General features: G+C 38.0%; 2 protein-coding genes across 6 annotated transcripts in view; one reads left to right on the top strand and one right to left on the bottom strand.

The window, feature by feature from the left end:
- SrpRalpha (signal recognition particle receptor alpha) overlaps window positions 1-10691 on the bottom strand; it is a 113372-nt gene extending 102681 nt beyond the window's left edge. For both annotated transcript variants that reach the window (XM_067155735.2, XM_067155736.2), the window contains exons 1-2: window positions 10553-10691; window positions 10143-10340 (exon numbers count right to left, since the gene is read on the bottom strand). In XM_067155735.2, the coding sequence (XP_067011836.1) occupies window positions 10143-10340; window positions 10553-10669 (315 nt within the window). In that variant the 5' untranslated portion in view covers window positions 10670-10691. The remainder of the gene's footprint in view (window positions 1-10142; window positions 10341-10552) is intronic.
- Window positions 10692-10947: 256 nt separating this feature from the next.
- The window catches only part of LOC136883445 (upstream stimulatory factor 1), a 59847-nt gene continuing 43363 nt past the window's right edge, over window positions 10948-27431 (top strand). For all 4 annotated transcript variants that reach the window (XM_067155741.2, XM_067155740.2, XM_067155739.2 and 1 more), the window contains exons 1-2: window positions 10948-11220; window positions 11619-11824. In XM_067155741.2, coding sequence (XP_067011842.1) covers window positions 11189-11220; window positions 11619-11824 — 238 coding nt within the window. In that variant the 5' untranslated portion in view covers window positions 10948-11188. The remainder of the gene's footprint in view (window positions 11221-11618; window positions 11825-27431) is intronic.

The following is a 27431-nucleotide window of genomic DNA, read 5'->3' as shown; positions in this document are numbered from 1 at the left end:
AAAAGTACAAATAAGGTCCTCTGTGTTGTTAAAATGTATAGACACATGAAATTTAGTAGGTCCTGGTGATACAATAACGGTTGTGGACCGAGTCTATGGCAATAACAATGAACACAAAGTAAACTGAAACATATATACAAATATACAGGTATGTACAATGTCTGAGTAACAAAATGTGTAGTTGATACTCTCTGGAAGAAGAGTCGACTAAACACTGTATCAGCTTAAGTGGAGAATTTGGCAGTTGGTGTATTAAGTAATCAAGAAAGTAGACACTGCGTGTGGTGATATTAATTGGTGGAATTCTCAGTTCATAGCGGAAAAGAAATTGGACCTCGCGCTGTGGTGTGTGTAGCTTAGCTGATAGTGTACTTGTATTCATTATTACCTACATCGCACGTAATATTTCATTTTCATTTGCAACATTTCAACCACACTTCATATTGTAAAATTATATTTTCATAAGACTCTTACTGCTAGAAAACATGTTTTAGGATTTCGCCAAATATTTTGTGTATACTTTAATATGGCTGATGACCCTGAGTAGGGTTGAAACTAGTCCCATGTAATGTAAATATTGTAAATACAACTTAGTACTGAATAGGTGGAAAACTCTACTGTGCATTATTTATATGTTATGAGTTCCAGTGTATACAATTTTATGCCTTTGTGGATCAGTGGTAGTGTCATACTCTGGATCTAAAGATAGCGGGTTCAAATCCGAGAGAGATAGTCTGACTTTTTGAAGGGTGAAAAAAGTCCATTCGACACTCCATGTCAGACGATGTTGGCACGTAAAAGATCTCTGGTGACACATTTGGTGTTTAACAGACAAAATTAATTCTATCTCAGCCATAGACGCCTACGAGAGTTTCGGTTTACTCAGTCTGCCATCTAGTAGGCCTAGAGTAAAAGGGAACATCGAAATCAACAAGCAGACAGCTAGATGGCATCAAATTGAAATGTCTGCACATGGTAGCTGAAGCAATATGATTATTATATACAATTTTATGTAACACTAACTCAGGCAGGACATATGGTGACAATGAGGTATGTGAAAATAAGAAATTACAGAAAATTACCTTCAGGGCTGCCAACACTGGGGTTTGAACCCACTATCTCCTAAATGAATGCTAACGAATGCTACCGACTTGCTCAGTAGTCGACAAGTTAATACATACAAATATTTAAATATCGCTTATATTTATTAAACAAATCCATCTATTCAATACAATACACCTGTTTCAATTAGGATGTTAATAGTAAGGTGTAAGTCCTAATATAAGAAATATTGTATTGTGTTGAATAGGTGGATTTGTTTAATAAATATAAGTGATATTTTAATATTTATATGATATTCAATATGGATCAAAACCCAAACAAATATCTCAACCTTAGAGTCAAAATCGGTAAAATAACCAAAGACATAGGCTTTCTAAAAGGATGTGTAAAGCATAATAAGGCCCAAAAATTCCTAAAATCAGTACAAATAAAAGGTATTTCAACACCAAATTTGATCAAAACTCAAAACAGAATAAACAGAATGTGGTTAAAAAATAAACTTAAGATGTTATATAAAAAGAAGACATACTTGAATACACAGCTGTACAGATCACATTTAACCGTATTCCAACACCTTGCCCCTGTGGAATGGAACTCACTCCTATTGTATGTAAACAGTAAATTAGTTGCCATACTAAGTAAGAAGCAAAAAACACTGGATGAAAAACTTGCACGCCTCAAAGAAACCAATTTGAAAATAACTAACCAGAACACAGAAACATTAAAATCTAACCCACCAATAAACAATACTCCAACTACGGTTAATATGTCGAACACACATTTTTCAGATGAAGAAATAAATTTTAGTAAAGGTTTAAAGTTTAAATGGCCCAGTCTAGACAAGAAAATGACATCATCACAACAATAGCAGAAGTTGAATCTAACATACTGAAACTTTCACCAGAGCAACAAAATGATACAAGCTAATGAAATAAAAACTAACTCCGATCCCACCAATCAAAAATTGACCCAAGAATTGAAAACCAAAATAAAACAGAACATAATAGTCACGAAAGCGGATAAAGGAGGGACTACTGTCTTAATGAACAAAAACGATTATATTTAAAAAAGTGAAGATTTTTCTCTGATAAATCACATTCAATAGGTAACAAACACCCCATAGTTAGATTTCAGCGTAACTTAAAAACATTAAAAAATTCAACATTTCTACTAAAGGAACAAGAGCAACAAAAATTAATAAATGTGAATCTAAACATCCCCACCCAAAATTCATTAAAAAAAATCCCTTTAAGACCAATCATCTAGTAAAAATAGCCCAACTTACAAACTTCAAGATTCATACACAACTTCCTTAAAACACATTACAAATTAAACACATAACCAAACCAAACCCCATGGCGCAACAGCCCCAAAGGGCCATGGACTACCAAGCGACTGCTGCTCAGCTCGAAGGCCTGCAGATTACGAGGTGTCATGTGGTCAGCACGACAGATCTTCTCAACCATTATTCTTTGCTTTCTAGACCGGGGTCACCATCTCACTGTCGGATAACTCCTCAATTATAGTCACGTAGGCTAAGTGGACCTCAAACCAGCCCTCAGATGCAGGTAAAAATCCCTCTGGGGCCTCTAGGTAAGAGGCAGGCACGCTACCCCTACACCGCAGAGCCAGCTTTAACAACACATCCCCGATAAAAAGAACTCAATAGATTTCTGTGAGAAATTTTAAAAAATTCTCAATACAGCCCAAATGTGTTGTGTTCATTTGATATCACCAATATGTACTCTAATATTCCACCAAACAAAACTATCAATATTATTAAAGGAAACCTTATTAAACATAGTAAACTCAGCAGTTTTGAAATAGAAGAATTTATCAAGTTACTAAGCTTGGCAAAAATATAAAGAAGCCAAAAAGGTATGTAAGAAAAAAGTACAAGAAAAGAAACGGAAGAGCTGGGGGAGGATATAAAGGGAAGTTAAAAGGTTTTGTATGGTTTGGTGAAGAATAGTTTACAAAATATGGAAGATACAAAATTTTTAAAAACTGAAACAGGGCAGATAGTGATGCAAAGAGATGACATACTAAAAAGATGGGAAGAGTACTTCTCAGAATTGCTAAAAATTAATTACAGCCAACTGGTAGATGAGAAGGAGCAAGAAGAAACAATGGGGAAAGAAGAAGAACTAGAAACGGATATATCGATGTTAGAAATAGAGGAAGCGATACAAAAGATGAAGAGCGGTAAAGCAGCAGGAGTGGATGAGGTTGCTACGGAAATGATAAAAGCAGTAGGACCAATAAGGCTACAGTGGCTGTATAGATTATTTAGAATAGTCTGGAGGAAGAAAGATATCCCAAAGAGTGGGGAAAGGGTTTAATTATCCCAATATTTTAAAAAGGTGATTAAAAACAATGTAATAACAGAGGGATCACCCTTATTGCCCATGTAGCTAAGATATTTGAGAGAGTATTGGAAGGAAGACTGAGGAGGAAGGTAGAAGGAGAAATGAAAGAACAGTATGGTTCTAGGAAAGAAAGATCAATGTTTGACCTGATCTTTACATTAAGACATATTGATTGAGAAAAGATGGGAGTTTGGAAAAGACAAAGTGATGACATTTACTGACATTGAGAAAGCTTATGACAGTGTGCCCAGACAGTTGGTATGGAACACATTAAGGAAAAAACAAGTTAACAGAGTAAAAGTGAAAATGATAAAATCTATGTACAAAAATTATTTTAGTAGTGTGAAGACCAGTACAGGAAAAACAAAATGGTTTAAAGTTGAAACTGGTCTCCAACAGGGAAGTGTACTATCCCCCATACTATTCACCATAGTCATGGATGAAATTCGTAAGAACATTAACCAGAGATTGGGAAGACAGGTAACAAAAACTATGTTGTTTGCAGATGATATAGTGAGGGTGAAACAGAAGTGCAGAAACAAGTAGATGTATGGAATCAAAGACATAGAAAAATTGGGATGAAAGCACAGAGAAAAGTAAAACAATAGTGATGACAAGGGGAAGGAAGGAAAGAAGAGGAAAGATAAAACTGAATGGTAACATTCTGGAAGTGGTTAAAAGTTTCAAGTACTTGGGAAGTGTGATCACAGAAGATGGTAAGATAACCGAGGAAACTGGGAAAAGAATACAACAAGTAAACAGCTCCTACCAGAGTGTAAGGGGTATTTTGTGGAACCAAGATGTCTCGAAGAAATGTAAGAAAGTATTATATTCAACCTATTATGAACCCATACTGACCTATGGATCGTAGACTACAACAAAACGAGAGGAGAGTAGAATACAGGAAGCGGAGATGAAATTGCTAAGAGGCATCAAGACCAGAAAGGATAGAATTCGAAATGAAGAGATAAGGAAAAAGACAGAAATCTTGAAACTTCAAGACAGGATAGAAACAACAAAACTAAAGTGGTATGGAAATATGATGAGAATGGGAGAAGAGAGTGCCAAAAACTAGCTTTTTCAGGGAAGTTAACAGGAAAGAGACCACAAGGAAGACCCCAAAAGAGGTGGACAGATTCAGTGTGGGAGTGCATAGACAAGAGAGGAGGAAAACCAGAAGATGTACTTAAAAAAAGGAGAGGAGTGGTGGAGAGACAAGCAGCGATGGAGGTCTTTGATTCACAACCCGATCCGGGAAGCTGGAAATGGGAAATGATGATGATGATGACTAAGCTTTGTATTAAACAATAATTACTTCTACCTTTAATGGTAAAATATACCATCAAAAAGGTCTATCAATGGGAGATCCCATATCAGACATTCTGGCAGACATTTACATGGACTTTCTAGAAAATAATAAAATATTAATGAAAATAAAAGGACTTAGCCCATGGCTACGATATGTAGATGATACATTTGTTATAATAGATAAAGAAATAATCGACCGAATATAAAAACTGGGTTAAGTGCCAAAACAATCAAATTCTATTTTATTGCTAAAATGTGGGCTATGTGCCTATGCCTGTGCAGTAAAAACCGGGCTATGTAATATTTAGTCTGCATGTATCAGAATCCGGGGTATGTGCCAAGCGCCATGTGACTGGTTTTGTAGTTACTTGAGTGTCTTTCAGGTTATTGTGTGCTGCTTTTTGGCACGAGTTCAGTGTTTTAAGTGTGCTGTGGTGTTTTAATAATGGATGCACCTAAAAAACGCCGTAGAAGTGGAGAAGGAAGTGCTTCCCAATTTAAGAAGAAGCGGAGGTCGGAGGGGAAAAGTTATGAGGGAAATAAATTGTTCCTGCAAAAGGTAGGCCTAGAATGCTAATGTTAACCTTATAGGCCATCTTTATTCCCAGATTGCGAGTAAGCCTAAGATTGTTTTAAGGCTTTAGTTGTACTGTGCAGAGTAACTTAGCAAACAGGTTATTTTGGCAATAACAGCAATGCCTCTAGTGCCTTATTGGTTTACTTTTAGGTTGTATGCCGATGCCGTTATGAATGTAAGAACATTGGTTATGAACAAAAGATCAGTATATTTAACCAGTTTTACAGCCTGGCAGACCACATGAAGCAAAATCCATATTTAATGGGACTCTTAGGTGTCAGTGATGTTAAACGTAGGTGGCATGGTTCGTTCACAGCTCCAGAAGAAAGTCGTCAGCAGGCAACTGTTTACTTTTTACTTCCTAATGGTGAAGAGAAACATGCACAGGTGTGTAAAAGAACATTCCTTGAAGTTCACGGTATCACAAAGCGAAGAGTCGAAACCTTAGTTGCAGCAAAAAAGCGGGGTGATGTTACCTATATTGAACGTAGGGGTAACAGAACTAAAGAAAGGAAATACACCGCTCAAGATGTAAAGCTAATAATTGATCATACTGAAAGTTTACCAAACGAGGAAAGCCAATATACCAGGCCCAGGAGTTCAAATTTGTTTTTAAGTGAAGATTTGAACTATAATAAGTTTCGTACAACTCTGAGAACTTCATCATGATACTACAGTTCAGTACCGGTTTTACTTAGAAACAATAAGAAAATACTTTCCAAACTTAAGATTTTGGAAACCGAGGAGAGACATGCGTAATACTTAAGATTTGTTGCACAACAAAATACAAATTAACCAGAGGAACAACAAACTATACTGAACTTCACTGGAAATTCACCACAGGAAAGCAGAGAGAGCAAGAGAAATGATGAAACTAGATCACAAAGAATCAGTTGCTCCCGGAAGTGATACCTGTACAATTTCAGTTGACTTGCAGTAAGTGTTTTCTTTACCAACACTAACCCACTGCCAAATGTATTACTTACGGCAATTGTCTTTTTTTAAATCTGGGTTTGCACATGGCTGCCAACAATCAGGGATTTATGTTTGTTTGGCATGAGGGTTTGAGTGGCCGGGGAGGCAATGATTATAATCAAATAAGCAATTTTTAAATATGGTAGTCAAATGAAAACACTAAATTGGACCATTTAATCACAACCCTTTATGATAATAATAATAATAATAATAATAATAATAATAATAATAATAATAATAATAATAATAATAATAATAATAATCATATGACCTCGGCTACCGTGTGCAGACATTTCAAGTTGACGCCATCTGGCTGTCTGCTCATCAATTTCGACATTCCGTTTTACTCTAGGCCCACTAGATGGCAGACCGAGTAAACCGAAACTCTCTTGGGCGTCTATGGCCGAGATTTAATTAATTTTGTCGGGTAAACACCATATGTGTCACCAGAGATCTTTTACATGCCGACATCGTACGACATGGAGTGTCGAAAGGACTTTTTCCCACCCTTCAAAAATCCGACTACCTCTGCCGGGTTTGAACCCGCTATCTTGGGATCCGGAGGCCGACACTCTACCACTGATCCACAGAGGCAGCTTTATAATCTAGGAAGTATACAGGCCTTTAACACAGGATCCTGATTAGAAATTATTTTGAGTTGTGAGATATTTGCTGATGTTTCCCAATATGTGTGGCGAAACATGTCCCAATTAGGATGTTAATAGTAAGGTATAAGTCCTAAAATAAGAAATATTGTATGGAAAAGGTGGATTTGTTTAATAAATATAAGTGATATTTTAATATTTACATGATATTCAATAGGGATCAAAAATGAGATGTATTACTTGCAATATCAATACATACCATGTCACATACAAGTTAGACTGCGGTCTGTGGCAGATCTTCAGGACCGTCACATCAACTAGCACATGAGAGCACACTGCACTGGGTGTGGAGGATGATGCTCTTTTGTTCTTAGCAGCTAGGACAATTCTACCACCATTGGTTTATTTTCAGCATATATGTCAAGCTAAGTGAAAAATAAGCAGATAGAAAACTTATCACCATTGGTTTACTTTTAGAATAACTTATATGCTGAGCAAAGCAAGGCATAAGGTGTTCGACTTTCTTTAGATGTATTAATTTATCACCACTGACGAAGGAACGCTGCTACTGGCTGAATACATTCAATATCCTATCACTCCTATACTTCAATACAGATGTACCAACTTCCGCACCATAAAAACTCCTAAACAACGTCTTTGTTGTTAGGCCAATAGTTTGGCATGACTATGCTATGCAACCCTGACTTATTAGACTAATGGGTTTTGTTTATAGCCAGGGCGTGCACAGACCAAAAAACAAATAGCAGCTCAATGGCCGAGAAGAACTGGCAACAGTTCATAAGATGTAAACTAAACCACTAAGAACAAAAGACAGTCATTTTGCATCAATCTGCCAAGCGCTGCAGTGTAGCATCTAGCAACTAACCTAAGGAGCATATACCGATGTCCTACCAATTATTTTTCCAAAGCATTTTGATAAGTGATATTTTTCACATAATCTTCTGCACCAAAGGTACATAGATTCCTTACAGCTCTTCTTCTAAACATCATCCCGTTTCAGTGCAGGGTCTGCTATTTGATTTTGGAATACCATTTAGCATGATCACATCTATATTTGGAATGAAGGGTGGTGATATTGATATCTACAATGGCACTGTTAATCGAGCATTGTTCTGGACGACTGCGAGGACATTGGCCATCAACTTGCACGTGGTGAGTGGCACTAAAGACAGTGGTCGGTGCACAGCAAATTACATGACGAAACCAATACAGTCTTTTCTCACGCATTTTACCAGTGATAAACACAAAGCCCATCTACAGTCTTATTTCTTAATTTCATTTATGGTCGAGTAAGCAGACTCAACGTGACCAGCGGGCCATGTGCACCTTAACTACAAGGCAGCAGTGTTCAGGAGAATTTGTGGCAGGCCAGCATTCATTTCCATATAGCACCTCTGGTAAATCATTGTTCTGGAGATCTTAGCTATATCTTTATACTTGTCTCTCTGCACTGGACATGTGATTTGCCTAAAGGAAAATAACCTGTTCTAAATTGAACAGAGCTGCCATTTATTTATCCCATTCTGTTAAATGCTCTTAATGCTAACATTAATATAAATATTCTGTCTACTATAATTCTCATATTTTCTTGATGGGTATGAAATATTTACCTAATCAATGTTTAAAGTTTTTCATGAACACCTTTATATTTTACATTACTGGAGATTACTTTGTAATGACTCTACTGTTATATAGGCCTAGAATTCTTAATTATAAGAATACAAAAGTGAAGTAAAGTCATCATCCAACTTCACATCAACTTCATGCTTAGTGCACATTCTCACAGTTTAAAACCACCATTTCAAATTCTCATCTCATCAATCAGTCACTTCTTCTCTTAGTTATTGTTGAGACAGTCTTCTACTGCCCAGAACAGACTCTCCAGTTAAAGCAATCATCAGCATTTTGGCCCTCGTTACCACTTTCTACACACATACACATATGTGCAGAATGACTGTTATTTGTCTTTCGCGGCCTTCTCCCAGAGGACGTATTCGAGTGGTGCACCAAGCTGTCAACCTACGTATGTACTTAGAAACTACGGGGTCAAGTTAGAAGCTGAAAAGTGGCCTTAGGCCTCTAGCTTGCTGTGATAAAGACAACTGATACCGACCTCTACATTAAGGAAAGTGGTGGCGATTACTGTTCCATTGGCAAGTGCAAATGAGCATTCAACCCCCCTTTTTTCTAATTAGAAATGAAAAATGAAGAGATCCAATCAGATCCAAGGGTACACTAAACCTCTGCTCTTCTGTAATCTACACCGTTTCCTTCATATGTTTCATTTACGTGTGCTTTTAATCTGCTGGGGTTGGTAACGTAATCCAAGTAAAATAATTCATGACAGTGACATAACGTGGCAATTTCTGTTGGCCAATAGGAATGAAAGTTGCTACTTAAGCAATGAAAATGGCATGTAATGTTCTTCGTCTGGTTATAAACGTAAATGTACTTCTGGAGGGGGACGATGGATTCCCATTCTCTGACACTCATTTCAAGAGAGATTTCTTTAATTTCTAATTCCTTCAAATGTTAGAAATGATAGGTAAAGAGGGCTGAATTTTTACCAAGCCATCTCTGCACATACCACAAAGGTGCTTTAAGAAGACAAAGGAAAAGCTTTCCACTTTCTGTATCCTCGGCACCAATTGGGATATAGTGGTTAGCCTAAGCTCAGCCACCTTTGCTCCCAGGAATTTTCTTTTTTGCTACTTCCTTTATGTTGCGCTCCCAGGAATTAACCTACTCACTTTCCATAAAGCTGGGTGAACCTCAGGGCCATATGCCGCTCCAGAAGTGGAAATATTTCGACTTCCTGAGGGTGAATTGAACCCAAGTCCTCCCCAGAGAACCTTTACCACCTCAGTGGTGGTGATTATTGTTCTAAGGGCAAGTGCAACTGAGCAACCAACCCCCTTTATTTCTACTTAGAAATGAAAAAGGAAGAGATCCAATCAGACCAAAGGGTACACTAAGCCTCTGTATTTAAAATCCTTAAAGTTGGTTTGTGTGTCTTGTATGTAGGAAAAATTATACCTTCAGGAAAGCCCAAACAGATGGATCAAGTACTGTCACAACTAGTCCTGCATCCCCCACCCCTCATACGATGCACTTGAAAGGGCAGGTGGGAAAGCGGGATGAGGTTGTCTGCTTGACTCAGTACCAAACTGTCATTTAGATTATCAATGATTTGTGGAAAATAAGTAACAAAACGGTTTGACTTACTTGAAAATGATTTCCTTGCTGCAATTCATTCTTGTACTTATCACGGAACTCCAGGTGGATGTCATTCAAAAATTTATCTACATATGACAACTGAAGAATTTTTTGGTATGCGATAACAAACACCAACTCGAATTCATTATCGAGCTTGTATTTTAAAGTTAATGCGTCATGGTCGAAGCTGTTGTTTCCAGTTCTTTCCTGCAATATTGAATACAAAAATTCTAATAAGTATCGTAACTATTAACATGGAAATTATGAATGCGATTACGGGAAAGGCATCTCTTAAACATTAATCTTGCTCTTTACCAATTCTGAAAGAAAATCATATTGATATATATAACATCAAAATTGTAAATTAATTAGTTGAAGGTTACCTCTAACCTCAATTACGAGATGTCATTCTTCCTTACCTGCAAAATCACACTTCGAATTAAGGCATTGACAGATGGAGTAAATATCTGACTGGTGCTCTGAAAGCACCACAACACGATTCCACCTTTACTGAAGATAGTGAATAAATCCAACATATTTTATTCTTCACCTACTGCGTACTCTAAACGTAACAGCTGTTTTATTTACACGTCAACTTGGACAGGAGGCGGAAATGTGTTAAAAAGTGGTATTAAAATACCAGCACCAGATGGCTCATTAAGACTTTACTATCCACACCAGCAAATTCCAGCATGTAGTTTTAGATTCACATAAGAGATGTCTGTACTTATGCTAGGCCTTCGAACATTCGTTCCAGGGTTTATGACTACGCGCAGTATTAAGTTCGTAAAATACATAGTAGTTTAAGATGTGTAATCTTGCAAAACCTTAGTGTTTATATAATTAGAAATCGAATTGCACTTCTGTTTTAATATTCCTTCCGTCGAGACGTACGAACTATCGGAATTTCTCCATAGCGGAATGATATTTGACACTTTTTTTCGACGATAAGATAGGCAGCCATTACATGGTGCTCACATGACCCTGTTGTTTGGCCCCGTGATCAAGTCGGCTGGCTTCCTGGCAAATTCAAAACTTTCACGAAGTGCTTTCTCATGGATATGCTAGAACATACATTGGAGAACAGGTATGTTGGGCATAACAAGTCACAAAATCAAATGAATGTCACATCGACCACAGCACAAACGTTAATCCATTGCTGAAGGTCACCTTCTTGCTTAAAAATGATGTTGCTCTTTATCCCTAATCATTACCATAATCTTGATAAGTCATGATGCGGCAATGCAATGTGTGTGATACTGACGAGGTTTATCGACACGTTTGAAATTGGTAGGTTCGAGGAGCAATTGATTGTTTGTTTTCATTAGATATTTTGTCTCTTCGTATTCCGTATTTGTGTTTTAGGAATGTAATGGAGTGCAACCTCCAGCGCCCTTTTTTGAGGTTAGAATACAGTTTACCCTTATTTCTTCTATTTGTATATCCTTGGTAACTTATTTTGCTTTGCTTTTATATTTAATGTAGTCAAGATAAGGATGGTGATGCAAGTGACAGTTGTCTGGCCGAATCCAAGGAAATCATATCTGGTACTAGTCTGACTATAGTGGACGAAGATGGATCATTAGGATCTGGAGAAGATCAGGCAGCTGTCGCTGAATTGGCACACACTCAAGGACTCTTGGATGCTGGAGATGATGATGTTCAGTATCAGTTTAGATCTGGGGAAGGAGGTTAGTATCACTAAACTGATATTTCCACAGGCTCATAAATTGATTATTATTTCTGTTCAGTGTTAATGTGGTCTGAAATGAATAATACTTTTCAGTAGAACCAAATGTTTGTGTATAGTCGGTTGGTGGTTGTTTTTGTATGAAATTAATGATAAAAGTGCAGTGCGAGTTTGGGTAAAGCTCTTGTACCGTGAGTGCCAGTTCACTGTCGTTTGCTGGGTAATGTAGTTCATCAAAGTAACAGCAAGTTTGTGCAAAATGTCAGATTTATGATCTACTTGCAGTATACAAAGGTTATACTTCGTTTTGTTGTGCATTTGTGTATTAATTTATCGCCACAGGTCTGTTTACAATAAAGACGAAAGTGGTTAGATTTGTTCAGGTGTGTGGTAAGGCATCACCAGGGGTCTATTTATAGTACTGGTATAGATGCTGGGCAAAGCAGGATATAGGCTAAAGGACTAGATTTTGTTTATGTACCCTATGTGTCTATACATTTAAATTTAAATCACTGATCAAGGTGGGTAGGTTCCAGTTGAGTAATGGCTTAGTATGTGGACAGAATGTTGTCTCAGTGGAAGTCACCATCCAGGAGTTTTACCACAGTAAAATTATTTAGATTTTGCATGACTTTATTACATTCGACCAAACAAAAACGAAAATAAGCCTTGATGTGGTAAAATTATCAAGAAAACGGATTCAAATCTAAGTAACTTAACACACCAGGCAAGTTAGCCGTGCGGTTAGGAGCGCACAGCTGTGAGCTTGCATCCGGGAGATAGTGGGTTCAAATCCCACTGTCGGCAGCCCTGAAGATGGTTTTCTGTGGTTTCCCATTTTCACACCAGGCAAATGCTGGGCAATTTGCCGCACTTTTAAATATTTGTTATAATTTCGTTGCTAGCCGCTGTAGGGCTTAGGGCACTCGTTTCATCCCTCCCCTCCCTCTCTCTTGCCTGATGTTATCATCAGTGTATTGCCTGCTGCGTTCCGGAGTAGTTTGTTTTCTTTCACTCTCGCATCTGCCGTGGCAAATTGCCTTCGAGCGACCCCTCTTGTAGTGTATTCTTACATGAATGCATTTCCAAGAAAGTTTCTTAAGTAAATTTCATGAGGTTTATGGTGGCTTTTAGTGAAGTGTGGTGCTATAGTTTTATCTTGAATTGTAACCAAATCATTCATTGAAATGTACATATGCAAACGTTGAGGCAATTTGCTCGTGCGTGACCTCTCGCGTTCTTTAAAAGCTCACGTAAATTTACCAGATTTTGCAAAAAGATTTAATTAATTTTTACATTGAGAAAATATTGTTACTGGGTGATTAGGTTAGTATTAGTTGAAAGGCAGTTAAATAGGGTACATATTTATAATTTTATCAGAGCATTCACTGCAAAAGGAAAATTGCAGCTCAATAGAATATTAAGCATGAGCAATTTGCCTCCGCACGACCTCTCGCGTTTTAAAACGGGTGCAACCTCTCACGTGTTAATTATGGCCATGCCTGCTTCCTTCCCGTTCCTAGGCCTTGTTTATCCCATCGTCCATTTTTACACCAGACAAATGTACCTTAATTAAGGCCACAGCTGCTGCCTTCCAAGTCCTAGCCCTTTCCTATCCCTGCATCGCAAAAACCTTCGATGTGTTAGTGCAACGTGGCAGTGAACATTTCTCTCTCCCAAATGTCATAAGAGGTAAGATTTATAAGATTCCACATCCTACATTAACCCTCCATGTGACATGTAAACACCTCTTAAGTGATAAGCGACTGTAATCTCTTCGTACAAGTTTTTCTTAAAAATTCTTAAAAAATACAAAATGACAGTAAAATATATATAGTTCAGTATAAACTATAGAATGTGATTATGTAATAATATTGGGTACATACCTTGATTTATCACCCCCCCCCCTCCCATTTTTAAGTTATAAAACAAGGCCTAGGAACAGGAAGGAAGCAGGCATGGCCATAATTAACACGTGAGAGGTAGCGCCCGTTTTAAAACGCGAGAGGTCGTGCGGAGGCAAATTGCTCATGTTTAATATTCTATTGAGCTGCAATTTTCCTTTATCAGTACAACTGGTTTCACTGCCCTGCTTCCTTTCCTGCTGGTTATCATCCTATCTTTGCATGACAACTGGTTCTTAGGAGGTATGCTGGTTTTCTGTATACTTTTTGCTTATACCCTACTAACAGTATTTTGTTTTGCCTGTAGTAAATACTTTTCTGAGCACCTAATTTGGCTAGGAATACCTTTTCTGACAAGCCTTTAGTATTCTTATTTACTGTGCCAGTAAGAAAGTTTTTTTTTTTGTTCTAGCAATTTGCGGGCCAACGGCAACTTTGTGTAAAAGTGTTTGGTAAAAATATGATAACCCTTATTCAGCAGATTGCATTTTGTCAGTTATTACTATTAAGCGTATGGAATTTACAGAATGGACAAGTATATACAATATTATACAAGAGAAAAACCTTCAAAGAATACATGGTAAGTAGGGAACAATTACACATGGATATCTAAATTGTTTATCCACTGCACTAGGAATTCTGAGATATCAGCAAAGTCTTTCCGGTCTCCACCATAAGCACGCAGAGGGCATTCGTCCATTATATGATGCATGGTCTGGACTAAAGCACCACAGTCACACGCTGGAGATTCCCCGAAACCCCACTGGTGAAGGGAGAATGCAGATCTTCCACAATTAGTGCGATACCTGTTTATTGATGCCCACGTTCTTCTTGGCAGACTGAAACCAGCTGGAGCGTGGTTTGGATTAAAGAGGCTTGGCCACTCCGGAGCTGTACGAATCCATTGTTCTTTTCATTCCTCTTTTAAATTGAAGCCAGCATCCATTAGATTCTTAGCTGTTTTCATTGGTGGCTTACTGGATTTCAGCCTTTGTCTCCAGAGATCTGCAACATCTCTGTGGATAGGTAGAGTTGGATTGGACATGATCTTATCATATTCTTGAACAAGGGCTCTTGAACGTCGCAGGCTTGGTGGAGCAATGTGGGACAGGACTGGCAACCAGTGCATTGCAGTAGGCTTCAGAGTACCAGAGATGATACACATGGTGGTGTTAAGTTGTACATTGACTTTCTTCAGGTGACAACTATTAAGCCATACTGAAGAGCAGTATTCAGCTGCAGAATACACGAGGCCAAGCCCAGTGCGTTGTAATGTGTCCGCTGAAGCACCCCATGAAGTTCCACACAATTTAAACAGAATATTATTACGCGATCTCAACTTAGATCCGAGGTTTTCAAGATGCTTTCTATAAGATAGGGTTCGGTCAAGCGTTACCCCGAGGTACTTTGGATTAGGATTGTGCTTTAGCACTGAGCCATTGAAGCATACTTGGAGTTTTGTATTAACCAACTTGTTGTGGAGATGGAAGCAAGCAGATTCTGTCTTATTCACGCTGGGTTGTAGTCTCCAGTTTCGGAAGTAACAGCTAAGTGTATTCAGGTCAGACGTCAGGATGGCCTCGGCATGGCTGAGATCTGGATGTTGGATGGCAATGGCTAGGTCGTCTGCATAAGAAAATTTTAATGATTTTGTCTCGGGCATATCCGATATGTAGAGATTGAATAGAAGAGGTGCCAATACTGATCCCTGGGGAAGGCCAATTTTTAGTTTCCTAAGACGACTAATGTCATCATACATGATGACACGGAAGAGCCTTTCGGTTAGCACATTGTTGATCAGTGTGGTTACAGTTTTGCAAGGGATAACTCGTTGCAGCTTCAACATCAACCCTTGCCTCCACACAGTATCATATGCAGCCTTTATATCTACAAAGACTACAGATGTTTTAGTACCCCTTTGAAAACCAGCTTCAATGTGAGTTGTTAGTGCTAGCACCTGGTCAACACGGCTTCGGTTCTGCCTGAATCCAGCTTGCTCTACTGGGATCTCTTCATTAATGGCTGAACTAATTCTATTGTACATAAGTCTCTCAAGGAGTTTATAGCAAATGCTCAGCAATGCTATTGGTCGGTAGCTATCGACTTGGTCTTCCGGTTTACCGGGTTTCAGAATTGCAATGATCTTGCTTACCCGGAATTCATATGGGAGATGTCCAGACGATAATATATTAGAGTAGAATTTAGCCAACCAGAGCCTTGTGTTTGGACCACTATGTATCAGAAACCCAGGAAATATCCCATCAAAGCCAGCAGCTTTACCTGGTTTGAGGCTTTTAATAGCAGTATCTACTTCCAGATGTGAAAATGGTTCCGAGTGTATAGAGTTCTCCTGCAAGTTGCTTTTCTGTTGTGTGAGCAACTTCTTTACTTGGACAGTATGTTTCTTATCAGAGGGTGCTCATGACATATTAACAATATGTTCAGCTATTAGGTTGGGGGTGATGCAACCATTTCTCTTGTGGCAGGTTCTGTTTCTGGTAAGTTTCCTGAGAAGACTCCAGGCTTTTCTGCTAGACTGTTTGAAGTCCATAGTCTCAACCGTATTGTTCTACTTCTGCTGTCGAGATTCATCTAAACTCTGTAACAGAGCACTTGCTATTTCAGGATCTCCACCCTGTAAATACTCCTCATAGAGTGTCTCACAAGTTTAATTCCATCCAGGGATATACTCTTTCTGCAGCCCTCTTGGAATATATTTCTTGGCAATTGAGAAGTCTAGCAAAACTCTCGTAGTTAGACTGAATAGGTGGTATGAATCGGACACATTTGTCAAGATCTTCTGAAAAGCAATTCCACTTGGCTTTATTGAAATTCCAGTGTGGTCGAGGTGTGCTTTTAACCAAAGGTATTTGTATTCCTGTAGTTATCATGACAGGTCTGTGTTGACTGTGGGGAAAGTTTTCTGTTACTTTCCTTGTAGTAGGCAGGACAATACCGTTTACATCTTCAGTGACACAGCAAAGATCAGGTTTGTATTCTCTCTTCCAACGGGCTGACTTAAAGGTTCCTCTATCTCTCACATCGAAAACCAAGTGTAGATTATTAGCTTCAGCCCAGGTGACTAGTTGAGAGCCACATTCATCTGTATCATATTTTCAGTTGATCCCTATACATGGATCGCTGATGGCAGCTCTCCGCTGCAAGAGAAAGTACGCCAAGTTGAGCGCGCGGTCCGCCATGTTGGTGTACCCATCCTAGAGCTCTCCTTTTGGGGAAGCAATGATAATATAATCAATTTTAAATCGCAATTAATGGCGCATTGGAATAATTAAAATTATAGGGGCATGTTCACTCAAAGCATAAGGACATTGGGAACAATGAAACGTCATTCTGAGGTCAGTAAATCTCCGGAATAGCAATAAAAATTAGTGTATAATAATGGTCGACAAATATTAACTTAGGTGCTGAATACATGCAATTAGCGATCGGTAACACAATACGAATGAAAAAGTTTCTGGAATCACTGTTGTAAATTGTATAATACATGTATGCCACGAAATTATGCATTCTTAAGGGGAGGTATGACTGAATTTTTCGTATTTTGAGCCAAAAACTCTGTTTTTCTTTTTATTCATACAAAAATAGCCCAATTCTTCCTCTTTCAAAAAATGTTTTTATTTTAGTCATTCCGGCTTGTTTAAAGTTTCTAGAAGACATGTAATATGAGCCCGCAGGAAATTCACAAGCCCAGAATCACATCCACTTCTCCTGTAATGGCATAATGATAGTTTACTGTGTGTTTTTAGCTGGATATTTCCTGGCGTATTTGCTGTTATACACCTGGGCATGCTGACAGTCACTTGTTTGCTACGTAATCAATACAATTATGTTATGTTAGGAAATATTTTAATTTGAACTGACGGAGAGAACGTTGTACCTCTTCCAAATAGTACTCAATTTATGTCTGCCACACATGTATACTTTGACAGTTTAAATATATTATGTATCGTATTTGTATTATTTATTTACATTTAGGAATTCGTATTTGTGTTAATCGTAATAGCACAAGCATAGCTCCCTTGTTTGTTTATATTTTACTAACATGCAGAAGTAACACGTGGTTTCAATTCAGCGAGTGAAATATCCAAACTAGTGATTTTTCATTGATGCGTTTCACCTTAATTTCTTTGTAAATGTGTGATTTATAGCGTAGAGTTCATAGAGCGTCGTTTTAGTGTTTAGAAAAGTGGTAATTATAGTGTTAACCACGTAAGTCCTAATCACGCCACCGTAAAGCTTAACTGATATGTGAACACACCCAAATATTACTGATATATAGTGATACTTAACACTTTTCATACAAAAAGGAAAAAAAAAAGTATTCCACGGGAATAGAATTTGTTACCATCTTGAATAGTTTAAATCAATCATAAGGAACACACTTAAATCGGGATTTAAAGACACTCCGTAATGCTCTTCTTATGGAAGACCTACTTGTTTCGCCCTACGTCAGCTAATCACTCAGAGCTTGATGTTGGTGCCTCTGCGACCTCTGTATCTGTATACTGAAAGGAACTAAGCATAAACAAAGCAAGCGCACTTCTTGTGGTCTACTGCACCATGCGCGTGCTGCCATCTTACTACGCCAGTCATCTTCTATTCGGCTTACTGCTACCCAACCTACCAGCCATCCATGTATAGAGATCAGTGGTTGATCCATAACCACTGTCTGAGTAAACGGATCATTTCCTACAGTTACATGCATTATATATTTTAAATCACTATCACATAATTCAAATTTTTTGATACCGTATCTAGCATGTTTTTTGTTCGACATATACTGAATAAACACATTTGTTTTCTTTATTCCAATGAGCGATTCAACGATTTACAGGTTCTAACTAGGCACATAATGTTCTTTTAGTTGGTTATTTATGTAGTCATAAAATGCCCTAATTTTGTACCAAGGGTCATAGTCTGCGTGGTTACGTGGTACTGCATGTTTCGAGTTGAAATGGATCATTGAACTGACTGCTTGAAATCTATTTATGGACATTGTGTTGGAAAAGAAGGCAATGTATCTATTTTGTTCCATACTCCAATAATCAGCAACATTTTTCATCCTAATCAAACCCATATTAAAGATCAATGAAACATGTTTCTTCATCTCAGAACGAGTTACCTCAACCCATTTTTGAAGCTGAGAAAATTATTTCATGTCACCTGATTCTCTTTTGTTTTTTTAGAGTATTGTTGGCATATGCATTAGTTTCTCTGACCAACATGTCCCAGATGAAGTTAGTTAAAAATAAGTAAAAATATTCTATGGGTTTATAGTTTCTGGGAGGACAGTTTTTATGCCTACATTCCTCGCAGTAAACTTATTCTCAGTCTTTAGTCCTGGTTCCGGTGGTAGAACATGAACCCAATTTGAATGGGGGTAATCTATGTACAAGAGGAATAGAAGACCTGGTACACTAGAATCACTGTCAGTAGTTGACTCACCACCATCAGAATGTACAAAATCATCCTCGCTTTCTGACGAGTCATCACTCAACGAAACTGCTTCTGGTATTTCGTCTTATTGCAAATAACTGTCATCACTGAAAACATAATCGTCGTAATCTTCTTCTCACATATCCCGAATGTCATCAGAACAACATGGATCGCACATTTTAGTTTATTGAAACACTAACCAATCAAGTAGAACAAAAATAGAAAACTGCCATGCTGTGTGGCGCTTCGAGCGACTGATGCTAAGATTTGTTTTAGACAGTACATAAGCAAAAAAAAAAAACCTATTCGATAATTCAGCTACATGAATCGAAATAGCCAGTGAACTTAACTATCGATTAGTGCAAAGTTCGACGATATTCATTAAACGGTTGCCTAGCAGCACGACTCTAAAAATTAGTTGTTAATAACTAATTTATCATTTCATAAAGGCATAAATGAGTCGTTATTATCGACTCATATCACTTGGAGGGTTAAATATTACAACTGATACTTATGCTCTACCATTATCTTAATTCAGAGGATGTAGAAATAATTTGCTAGTAGGCCTACTCATTTGCAAAATAAATAAATAAATTGCACACCATGTACAAATTGTGCAAATACAATTAAGGTTGCCTCACAGTATCGCTATATGCTGATGTGTGTACCATTTGGTTCAATGCTGATTGCGAGCATGGTAGTGCCACTAGGGATTGTATATATCTCCCCCTTATTCATACACTCACAAGACCAAATAAGGCCTCAGACGCAGTGTGAGCCACAGAGCTAAGTCTGGTGAACATGCAGCATGCCCCAGTAGCATATTTGATAAGTTTGTGATCAGCTACGTGAGTTTGAGAGAGGCTGCATCATCAATAGAGCATACCTGCCAACTTTCCCGATTTAGGCGGGAGACTCCCGATTTTTGACAGTTTTTCCCACCTCCCGATTATTCTATGATTTCTCCCAATTTTAACTTATTTTTTTGTGAACTTTAAACATTTGTTTTCAAATCCTGCCATTTCAGCTTTTTTACGCCAGTGGCCAGAAGTCCTTCGCTCGTTGGCCACTTTTAAACGAAATATCGACATTTATTAATGCGAGAAATGTGCGTGAATGTGCGATGTTTGTTGAAACTTGTATATCCCGACGTGTATATCGATTGTCAATCTCTCGTTCTCGCGTGCTATGTTCGTGTTCGTCAGTCTATTTTACAAATCATCACTCTCATTTTTGGTCCGTATTGAAAACCGCGATCTCGCTTATTTTACAAAAGGAGTACATTTATTGTTCAACCTATACACTACAATCAATACCACGTCATGTGGTTAATTAGATAGAAAATCTGAATATTATGGGGACATGTTTCGCCCTTCTTATTAATTTAATCTTAAAAAAAACATTGTTAAAAGGACAATGACATTTATAATTTGTAAAAATTGAACTGTGCTTTCTTATGATATTAACTTTACAAAATAGTGGTTATAAAATATGATGTTGGGACATTCAGCACCTGCTAAAATTATTGTAAACTAATTTAAAATCATGTATGAAAGAGAATTTGTGTCGATATAAAGTTCTCAAAATGGCACATGTCTGGTACTGAAGTGGATCCTCTTCGTTATAAAAGTCAGCATATATTCGCTGCGGTAGTTGCCAACGTAAACTTGAGGGTGAATTTTGTTTATATTTTGCGTTCCAACATTAAAAGATTGGTTAAGAGAAAAGGCGAATGTTATGATGTTATCCTCAGTAAGTTGATTGGTCTAAAATATTATCTGATATAACCGTTGCAAGATGTCACAAGTGAACTATTTAGTGCAAGTGGAAAGGTGTGGGTTTTTTTTTTTTTTTTTTTTTTTAAAGACTTCATTTGTGATGTACAATATGATGTTTTATTTATTATGACCTAACCTGTACTGTGTAAGATTGGTGACTTGTGCATTTGTAAATAGTAGAATTCTGTTCTATATTTCCTGGAAGGATCCAGAAAGTTACATGAATGATGGAACAGGGTGTGTTGTTTTGTGGGTAATGTATTCTAGAAAATATTTCTGACTATTCTGGAAATACGACATTCGCGATCAGGCATATTCTAGAATGTTAGTCAAAGTTCGCGATCGAAAGTAAGGTTGTGATTGGTGAGTCTAGGTGGTGATAGGGAACTCGTGCACGCTGATTGGCTGCTCCAAAGGCCGGAATTTCCTATATATAGTGAGCGAGGCAGTGTTCGAATTAATTCTGTATCCTGAATTCTGTCGGTCTTGGTCTATCTGTCTGCGAGCAGCCTATCTGGTTGACGTCCCCCGGTTTCCGGGATGGCACTCTCCTCGGGTAAGCACTCTTGAATTCCATTCCAGCTAAAATTTCCGCAATGTTCCGATTTGCGTTTCATACAGGAGTCTGCCCTAACCTCGCCTAGATTCACCAAATTAGTTACTTATGACGCCTTAGTTTTTCAGCTGGGCTTACCTGTTCGTTTCCGAGGCATTCCCATTTCTTATTTCACTAAAATATGTAGATTGTAGTTTATTATTATTTCCCTTGGGCTTTGCCTCTGGTAGTTCGGTATCACTTGAGGTACGCTAGATTTAGGATAACCTGTTTCACATCACTGTAAATTGCGTTGTACAACTGCATTAGTAACTAGATGTATAGTTGATTTGAAATTTGAATTTACACTGCTACGAAATAAGCTATGTATATCACTGAACTTATAGCTCGTAACTTGGAATTGTATTTGGAATGTATTTGTAAAATTATTTTTTAAATAATATTTTTCAAATCTAAGGATCACGGCGATTTATTTCGGAATCCGCTATCTAAGCCATGTCCATGCCTTTGGTAGGTTCCCAGCCTTTTTCATCTTCCCGGTTTGTTGTTCACTAGTTGGCCGTACTGATATTTACGTACATGTTTTGTTGGAGATCCGCGAAATGCCAGCTACTGTTTTTCAGAGTGTGTAGTGATTTCTTATATTGTGTAGTTTGCTCTTACCTTCCCCTTTTAACTCTGTTTGCGCCTTGTTTTGTGTTACCACTGTAGTAGAGGTAACAAAAAGATTGGTTAAGAGAAAAGTTGAATGTTATGATGTTATCCTCAGTAAGTTGATTGGTCTAAAATATTATCTGATATAACCGTTTTAAACAGATGTTAGTGTGCTGATTGAAACTGCTATGAGACAAGTTTATTTAGAGTATTTGAAGGTTATGTTTGATTTTCACGTTAAAATGTAGTCCTAGAAGATGTGGAACATCGATGAACAGTGTGTGGTTATATCAAATGCCGTATGTACATCTATCTTACTGTATTAGCAGCGTTGGCCTGTCTGGAGTTCGTACTTCGCGTGTTGTAACGATTACAACATTAAAAAGAATATTTCTGTACCTGTTGTGACACAGTAATGAGGGGAAATGCAAGTTTTAATTTTCCATAATTTGTCGTCTATATGTATGGATGTACGTACATACGTATGCGCATCACAAGAAAATGGCTGAGGAGAATTTAATGAAAAACGGTATATAAAGTCGGGGAATAAGTCGCTACAATCTAGGCCATAAATAATTTTATTCACGCTGAGCAAAATGGTAGTTTAGGGGAAGGCCTAAAATGTAATTCTGAAATATGTTTTTATTGGCCCTGTACCGGGCGGTACACCTCTACACCGTTTATTTAAAAGTTGCGCCAGTTGAAACTCCTCTTCTGGAGGAAGGTTGAACTTTATCTACTCTATTAATTCTCTACTTTCTCAGAAGATGTCACCACGTGGAAAAATTTTGAGTTTTTGAACTGTGTCACTTTTGATGTGTTTTTGTTTAGCTTGAAGTAAGAAGTGTGAACTTTCTCTTCTAGAGGACACTACTGAAGATCAACAATAGTGCAACCTAGTGCGGAGTCAAAGAACTATTTTATTGAAGAAATTTTCATTTCAAATGTTTGTTCTTTGCTAAATTTCTTTCTGTTATTGTTTAAGTTGGCTGTATACCCCTCTCTTTCCCCTTGTTTTGCATGTAGCCAATCCCGAATTTCTTAAATTAATTTCTATCCAATCAGGGGTATCTTCCCCCAACTTGAATCGATTGCGGGGTCCTAGCCAATAAAACGTTGTGGGCGGGTGTTTTCATTCCCCTAACGCCTAGAACCTTCCACGAGAGGTTATAAACTGCTGATTTTTGGGTCTCCGGGCCACTTCTGTTCCATCTTTCAGTGTATTAAGTACATCGCAGGAGGCGGGTAGCGCCTCTTTCTTCTGCAGCGGTCAACAATAAGGTAATGGCCGATTAATAAATTCTTTCTTTTCTTGCTCAGCAGTTTAACTCTCGGGGCGGGTGCGAAGCGTTCTGCCATGTAACCTTTTCCTAAAATGTAACTACTCTTTTCTTCGATTCTCTTGTAAAGCTACATTCTGGGATAGAGAGTGCTAACCCTCTCGAGCTCCCACTCATATTGTTTTGAGGTGAACTTATTTTTCTCAACCTATTCTTCGATAATGTAAAACAAATTGTTCTTTTCTAAGTCACCTCTGTAGTATGGGATTAGCCCTTGCATCAGTGGCCTAAGAGCCAAAGTAGGTCTTATAATCAAAGTGTATTAGGAGTGCAAGTTCGCCTCCTCTCAAATTGTTTTAGAGGTCATTTAATTAACCTGCTTTTCATTTAATAGACCTCAGTAGATTGGGTATTTTACCCCTGTGTTTATGTCCGTTGACGGACAACTTGAAGGTGGAGCTTGGTGTGGCCTGGGAAAGGCTTAAATGAAAGAGCGAGTGGCTCTTTTGGAAACGGAGTGTTGTGTGCCTCGAGGAGGCTTTACTGTGTAATTTGGAGCAAGTGCTCCAGGGTTTGATTGGGGTCTTCTGCCCCTTTGTTAAAATTTGTATATCGGAAAGTTGGGCTAGTTGCTCAAAAATTGTGAACTCAGGGCTCGAAGCCCGAACTCTGTAACCCCTGCAATTGTACATTTCAAATTGTGTTTCGGCTACTAAGTACCTGTTCTTTGTTATTACTTAATATTGAAAAGAAAATATAACCTTGTTAAATTTTACGTTAACTTTGATTCCGTAGTTTGAGACCCATTCACGCCCGCACCTTCTTACACCTCTACCTACCATCAAAACGCGGTAACAGGCCCTATTGATAAATACTACATAACTAAAGTAATATATTATTAAATTTCGTATCGTTTATGTGTTATACATTTTTACCGTACTGGCTATGATAAGAGAGATTCATGAATTTGGATTTTTGTTGCCAAGTCCATATCAGCGCCGAGGTATGAGAAAATGGGAGAACAGAATTTAATGAAAATCGGTATGTTAAGTCGGGGAATAAGGAACTACAGTCTATGCTGTACGTAATTTTATTCACCCTGTTCGAAATGCTAGTTTAGGGGAAGGTGCCAGAAATGTAATTTTTAATCGCCTATCTTCTTGGTCATGTCAAAAAGTACTACATAACAAAAGTTATGTGTATGTTGGGTATTCAGCCCGAAGGCTGGTTTGATCCTCTACAGCTCCACCAACAGCTGTCATAGATAGCCTAGGTGTCACTGAAGAGCCATACTAGGGAAGTGCGGAGTGAGGTAGTTTCCCGTTTCTTTCCTCACTGAGCCAGAAGTTGCTATTGCATATCAGTCTGCCAAGCCCACTGAAATGCATGCACCAACCGACCCTATGAGCGATATTTTCACACCATTCAGAACAGGGACTGGCTGCATAAGGATTGGCATTACTGGCATCGCTCATACCTCGGTTACTTTCATATTGTCAAAGCCAAGGATGAGACTGAGACAGGTCAATGAAAGTAACAAATTTATTCTAGCTCATATCAGAAGACATAGTGCACTGTAAACACTACATCCTGCCAGAGAATACAATTTCTGATTATTTATGTTTTATTCAGTTTTACTGTACCAACTATATTAAAATTAAACTGTGAAGATTATTATAAGAATGAGAAAAAAGTCATGAAGGAACGATCGCTTGAATAACAACACAAGAGGGAGTCATGAAAGAAAGAACGATTCGCTTTACATTAGAAGTAGCTGGGGAGTTAGATCTCACTGTCTTTAACATGCCATTCCTCTGGTTCATAAATTTTCTGATACTGCTGATACGTAACACACTGGATCATCATAGTATTCCAGCTATTCGATCCCCACTCTGGGGCAGTGATTGGAATGAGAAATGTGCACACTTAAACGGAATAATTACACGTGAGTGTTCGTGGCTGTCTGGTCCTGGTCATTCTAGCTCTGGAACTTTGAATGGTTGGATCGACACCATAGTACGTTTAGTTCTTTTTAATTTTATAGAATGTTTCATATGACAGGATTGCTTTTAATCACATTTGTACTGACGTCATTGTAATGACGTATGTTGACACTTCAGTTGAGAAAACTGTAAGGACAGTTTCTGTGAATTCCGTAGCAAAGCACGGGTACATCAGCTAGTTATTTGATACAAATAGCATTGCGCTTTGCATAATCGTTCGGAACCTTGATGCAATATATTAATCTATGTGTTTGCTAAGTAATGGCTTCTAAGTGCATGACTGATTCACATGTGTGGAGCATGAGTTAATGCTATTTTTGGAAATATTATCAGAGACCGATCATCTCACCCACATACTTCCTGTGAGGGAATAGAAAAGTATAACTTTTAGCCTTGTAGCCTCGTGTAGCAACAGTCGGGTTTTGAGACAAATCGTGTTATAAATATATCATAGTACTCTACTATGCAAGATGTAGAATAAGCAGTTTTGACCAATATTGTATCTCCTGATTTCTCCTTATTTTCATATCAAAATCTCGTAATTGTTGGTTTTGTAAAGTTGGTAGGTATGATAGGGGCAGGATTTATTGGTACTAAAAATTAGTGTTGGGGAAAACAGTTGCTATTAGACAACGGTTGCGCGGAGGCAACTGCTTTATAAAACGGTTGCAAAATAATGTACTCGTACCAATGTGTATACAAATGAGGTAGTGAATCAACCGCAGCAATGTCTCATGACATTTGCTGTACCGGCCAGCCAGTGATTCATCATTGCACATACAAACTGATATAAAATAGTGCCGTGAATTCATTTACATATTTCACAGTCGTACAGCATAACCGTTGGATATATAAAGATAACACTGTAACCAAGAACACAATTTTCCAACCACGGTGAACCAAACCAATAAAATGACAGCTTTTTTCTTGGAAAACATAAAATTCTGAAATTTTATGAACAATGTGTAAAACATTATATTGTGTTAAAATTTGAATTCGATCAGGTAAGTTTTCGGAGACAGGAAGGTGTCGGAATTTCGTTTTGCAGGAGTTCTTTAATGTGCCAGTAAATCTACCGACACGAGGCTGACGTAGCATTTTCAGATACCACTGGACTGAGCCAGGATCGAACCTGCCACATTGGGCTGAGGTTAAGGTGGCTCCAGGTATCAGTAACCAAGTCTGTCTCCAGAGAGGTCCAGCAGCTTGTAGGCTGATCGATGGTCTAGAAAGCGGCATGTTCCAGGCATGTTCCACCATCCGAGCCGTTGTGAGTGTCTTCGTCATTAGTATTAGTTTTTAATGATAAATGTTACGGCATCTAATGATCCATTAGTTCTGTATTTAATGACTGAGTGGAGTGTTTAAGGGTTGCTATAACTAAAAAAATGCTCGGTTAACTGTACCTTGCAACACTCAAGCCATTGAATCTGGTGTAGCACTGTATTCTCATTCTGGTTGATGTAAGGCGCAATAGCCAGTAGCTTCACAATTAAGTATTTATTTATTTTCCACCTAGTCGATACAATGATTGCTTAAGGCAATTTTTAATGGTCAAAAGTGGTACATGTTTCGTATATTATCAACATCTTCAGCCACATAACACTGTTTAGATGAAAAATATATAAAATTGACAAAGTAATGCTTTAGAGGAAGTGTCCTTATGTCAATCTTATGTTAATTTTAAGGACACTTCCTCTAAAGCATTACTTTGTCAATTTTATATATTTTTCATCTAAACAGTGTTATGTGGCTGAAGATGTCGATAATATACGAAACATGTACCACTTTTGACCATTAAAAATTGCCTTAAGCAATCATTGTATCGACTAGGTGGAAAATAAATAAATACTTAATTGTGAATCTATTGAAGTGCGATATGGACCATGAAGCTGATTTTATGTAATAGCCAGTAGCAGCGCAGCTCTCCAGAATGGCCTACCTGGCTTGTGAGTTATTCTAGTTTCATTGGCAAA

The sequence above is a fragment of the Anabrus simplex genome, chromosome 11 (genome assembly GCF_040414725.1).
Source record: "Anabrus simplex isolate iqAnaSimp1 chromosome 11, ASM4041472v1, whole genome shotgun sequence".
Classification (NCBI taxonomy): Eukaryota; Metazoa; Arthropoda; class Insecta; order Orthoptera; family Tettigoniidae; genus Anabrus; species Anabrus simplex.
This window is presented reverse-complemented; position numbering and strand designations above follow the sequence as displayed.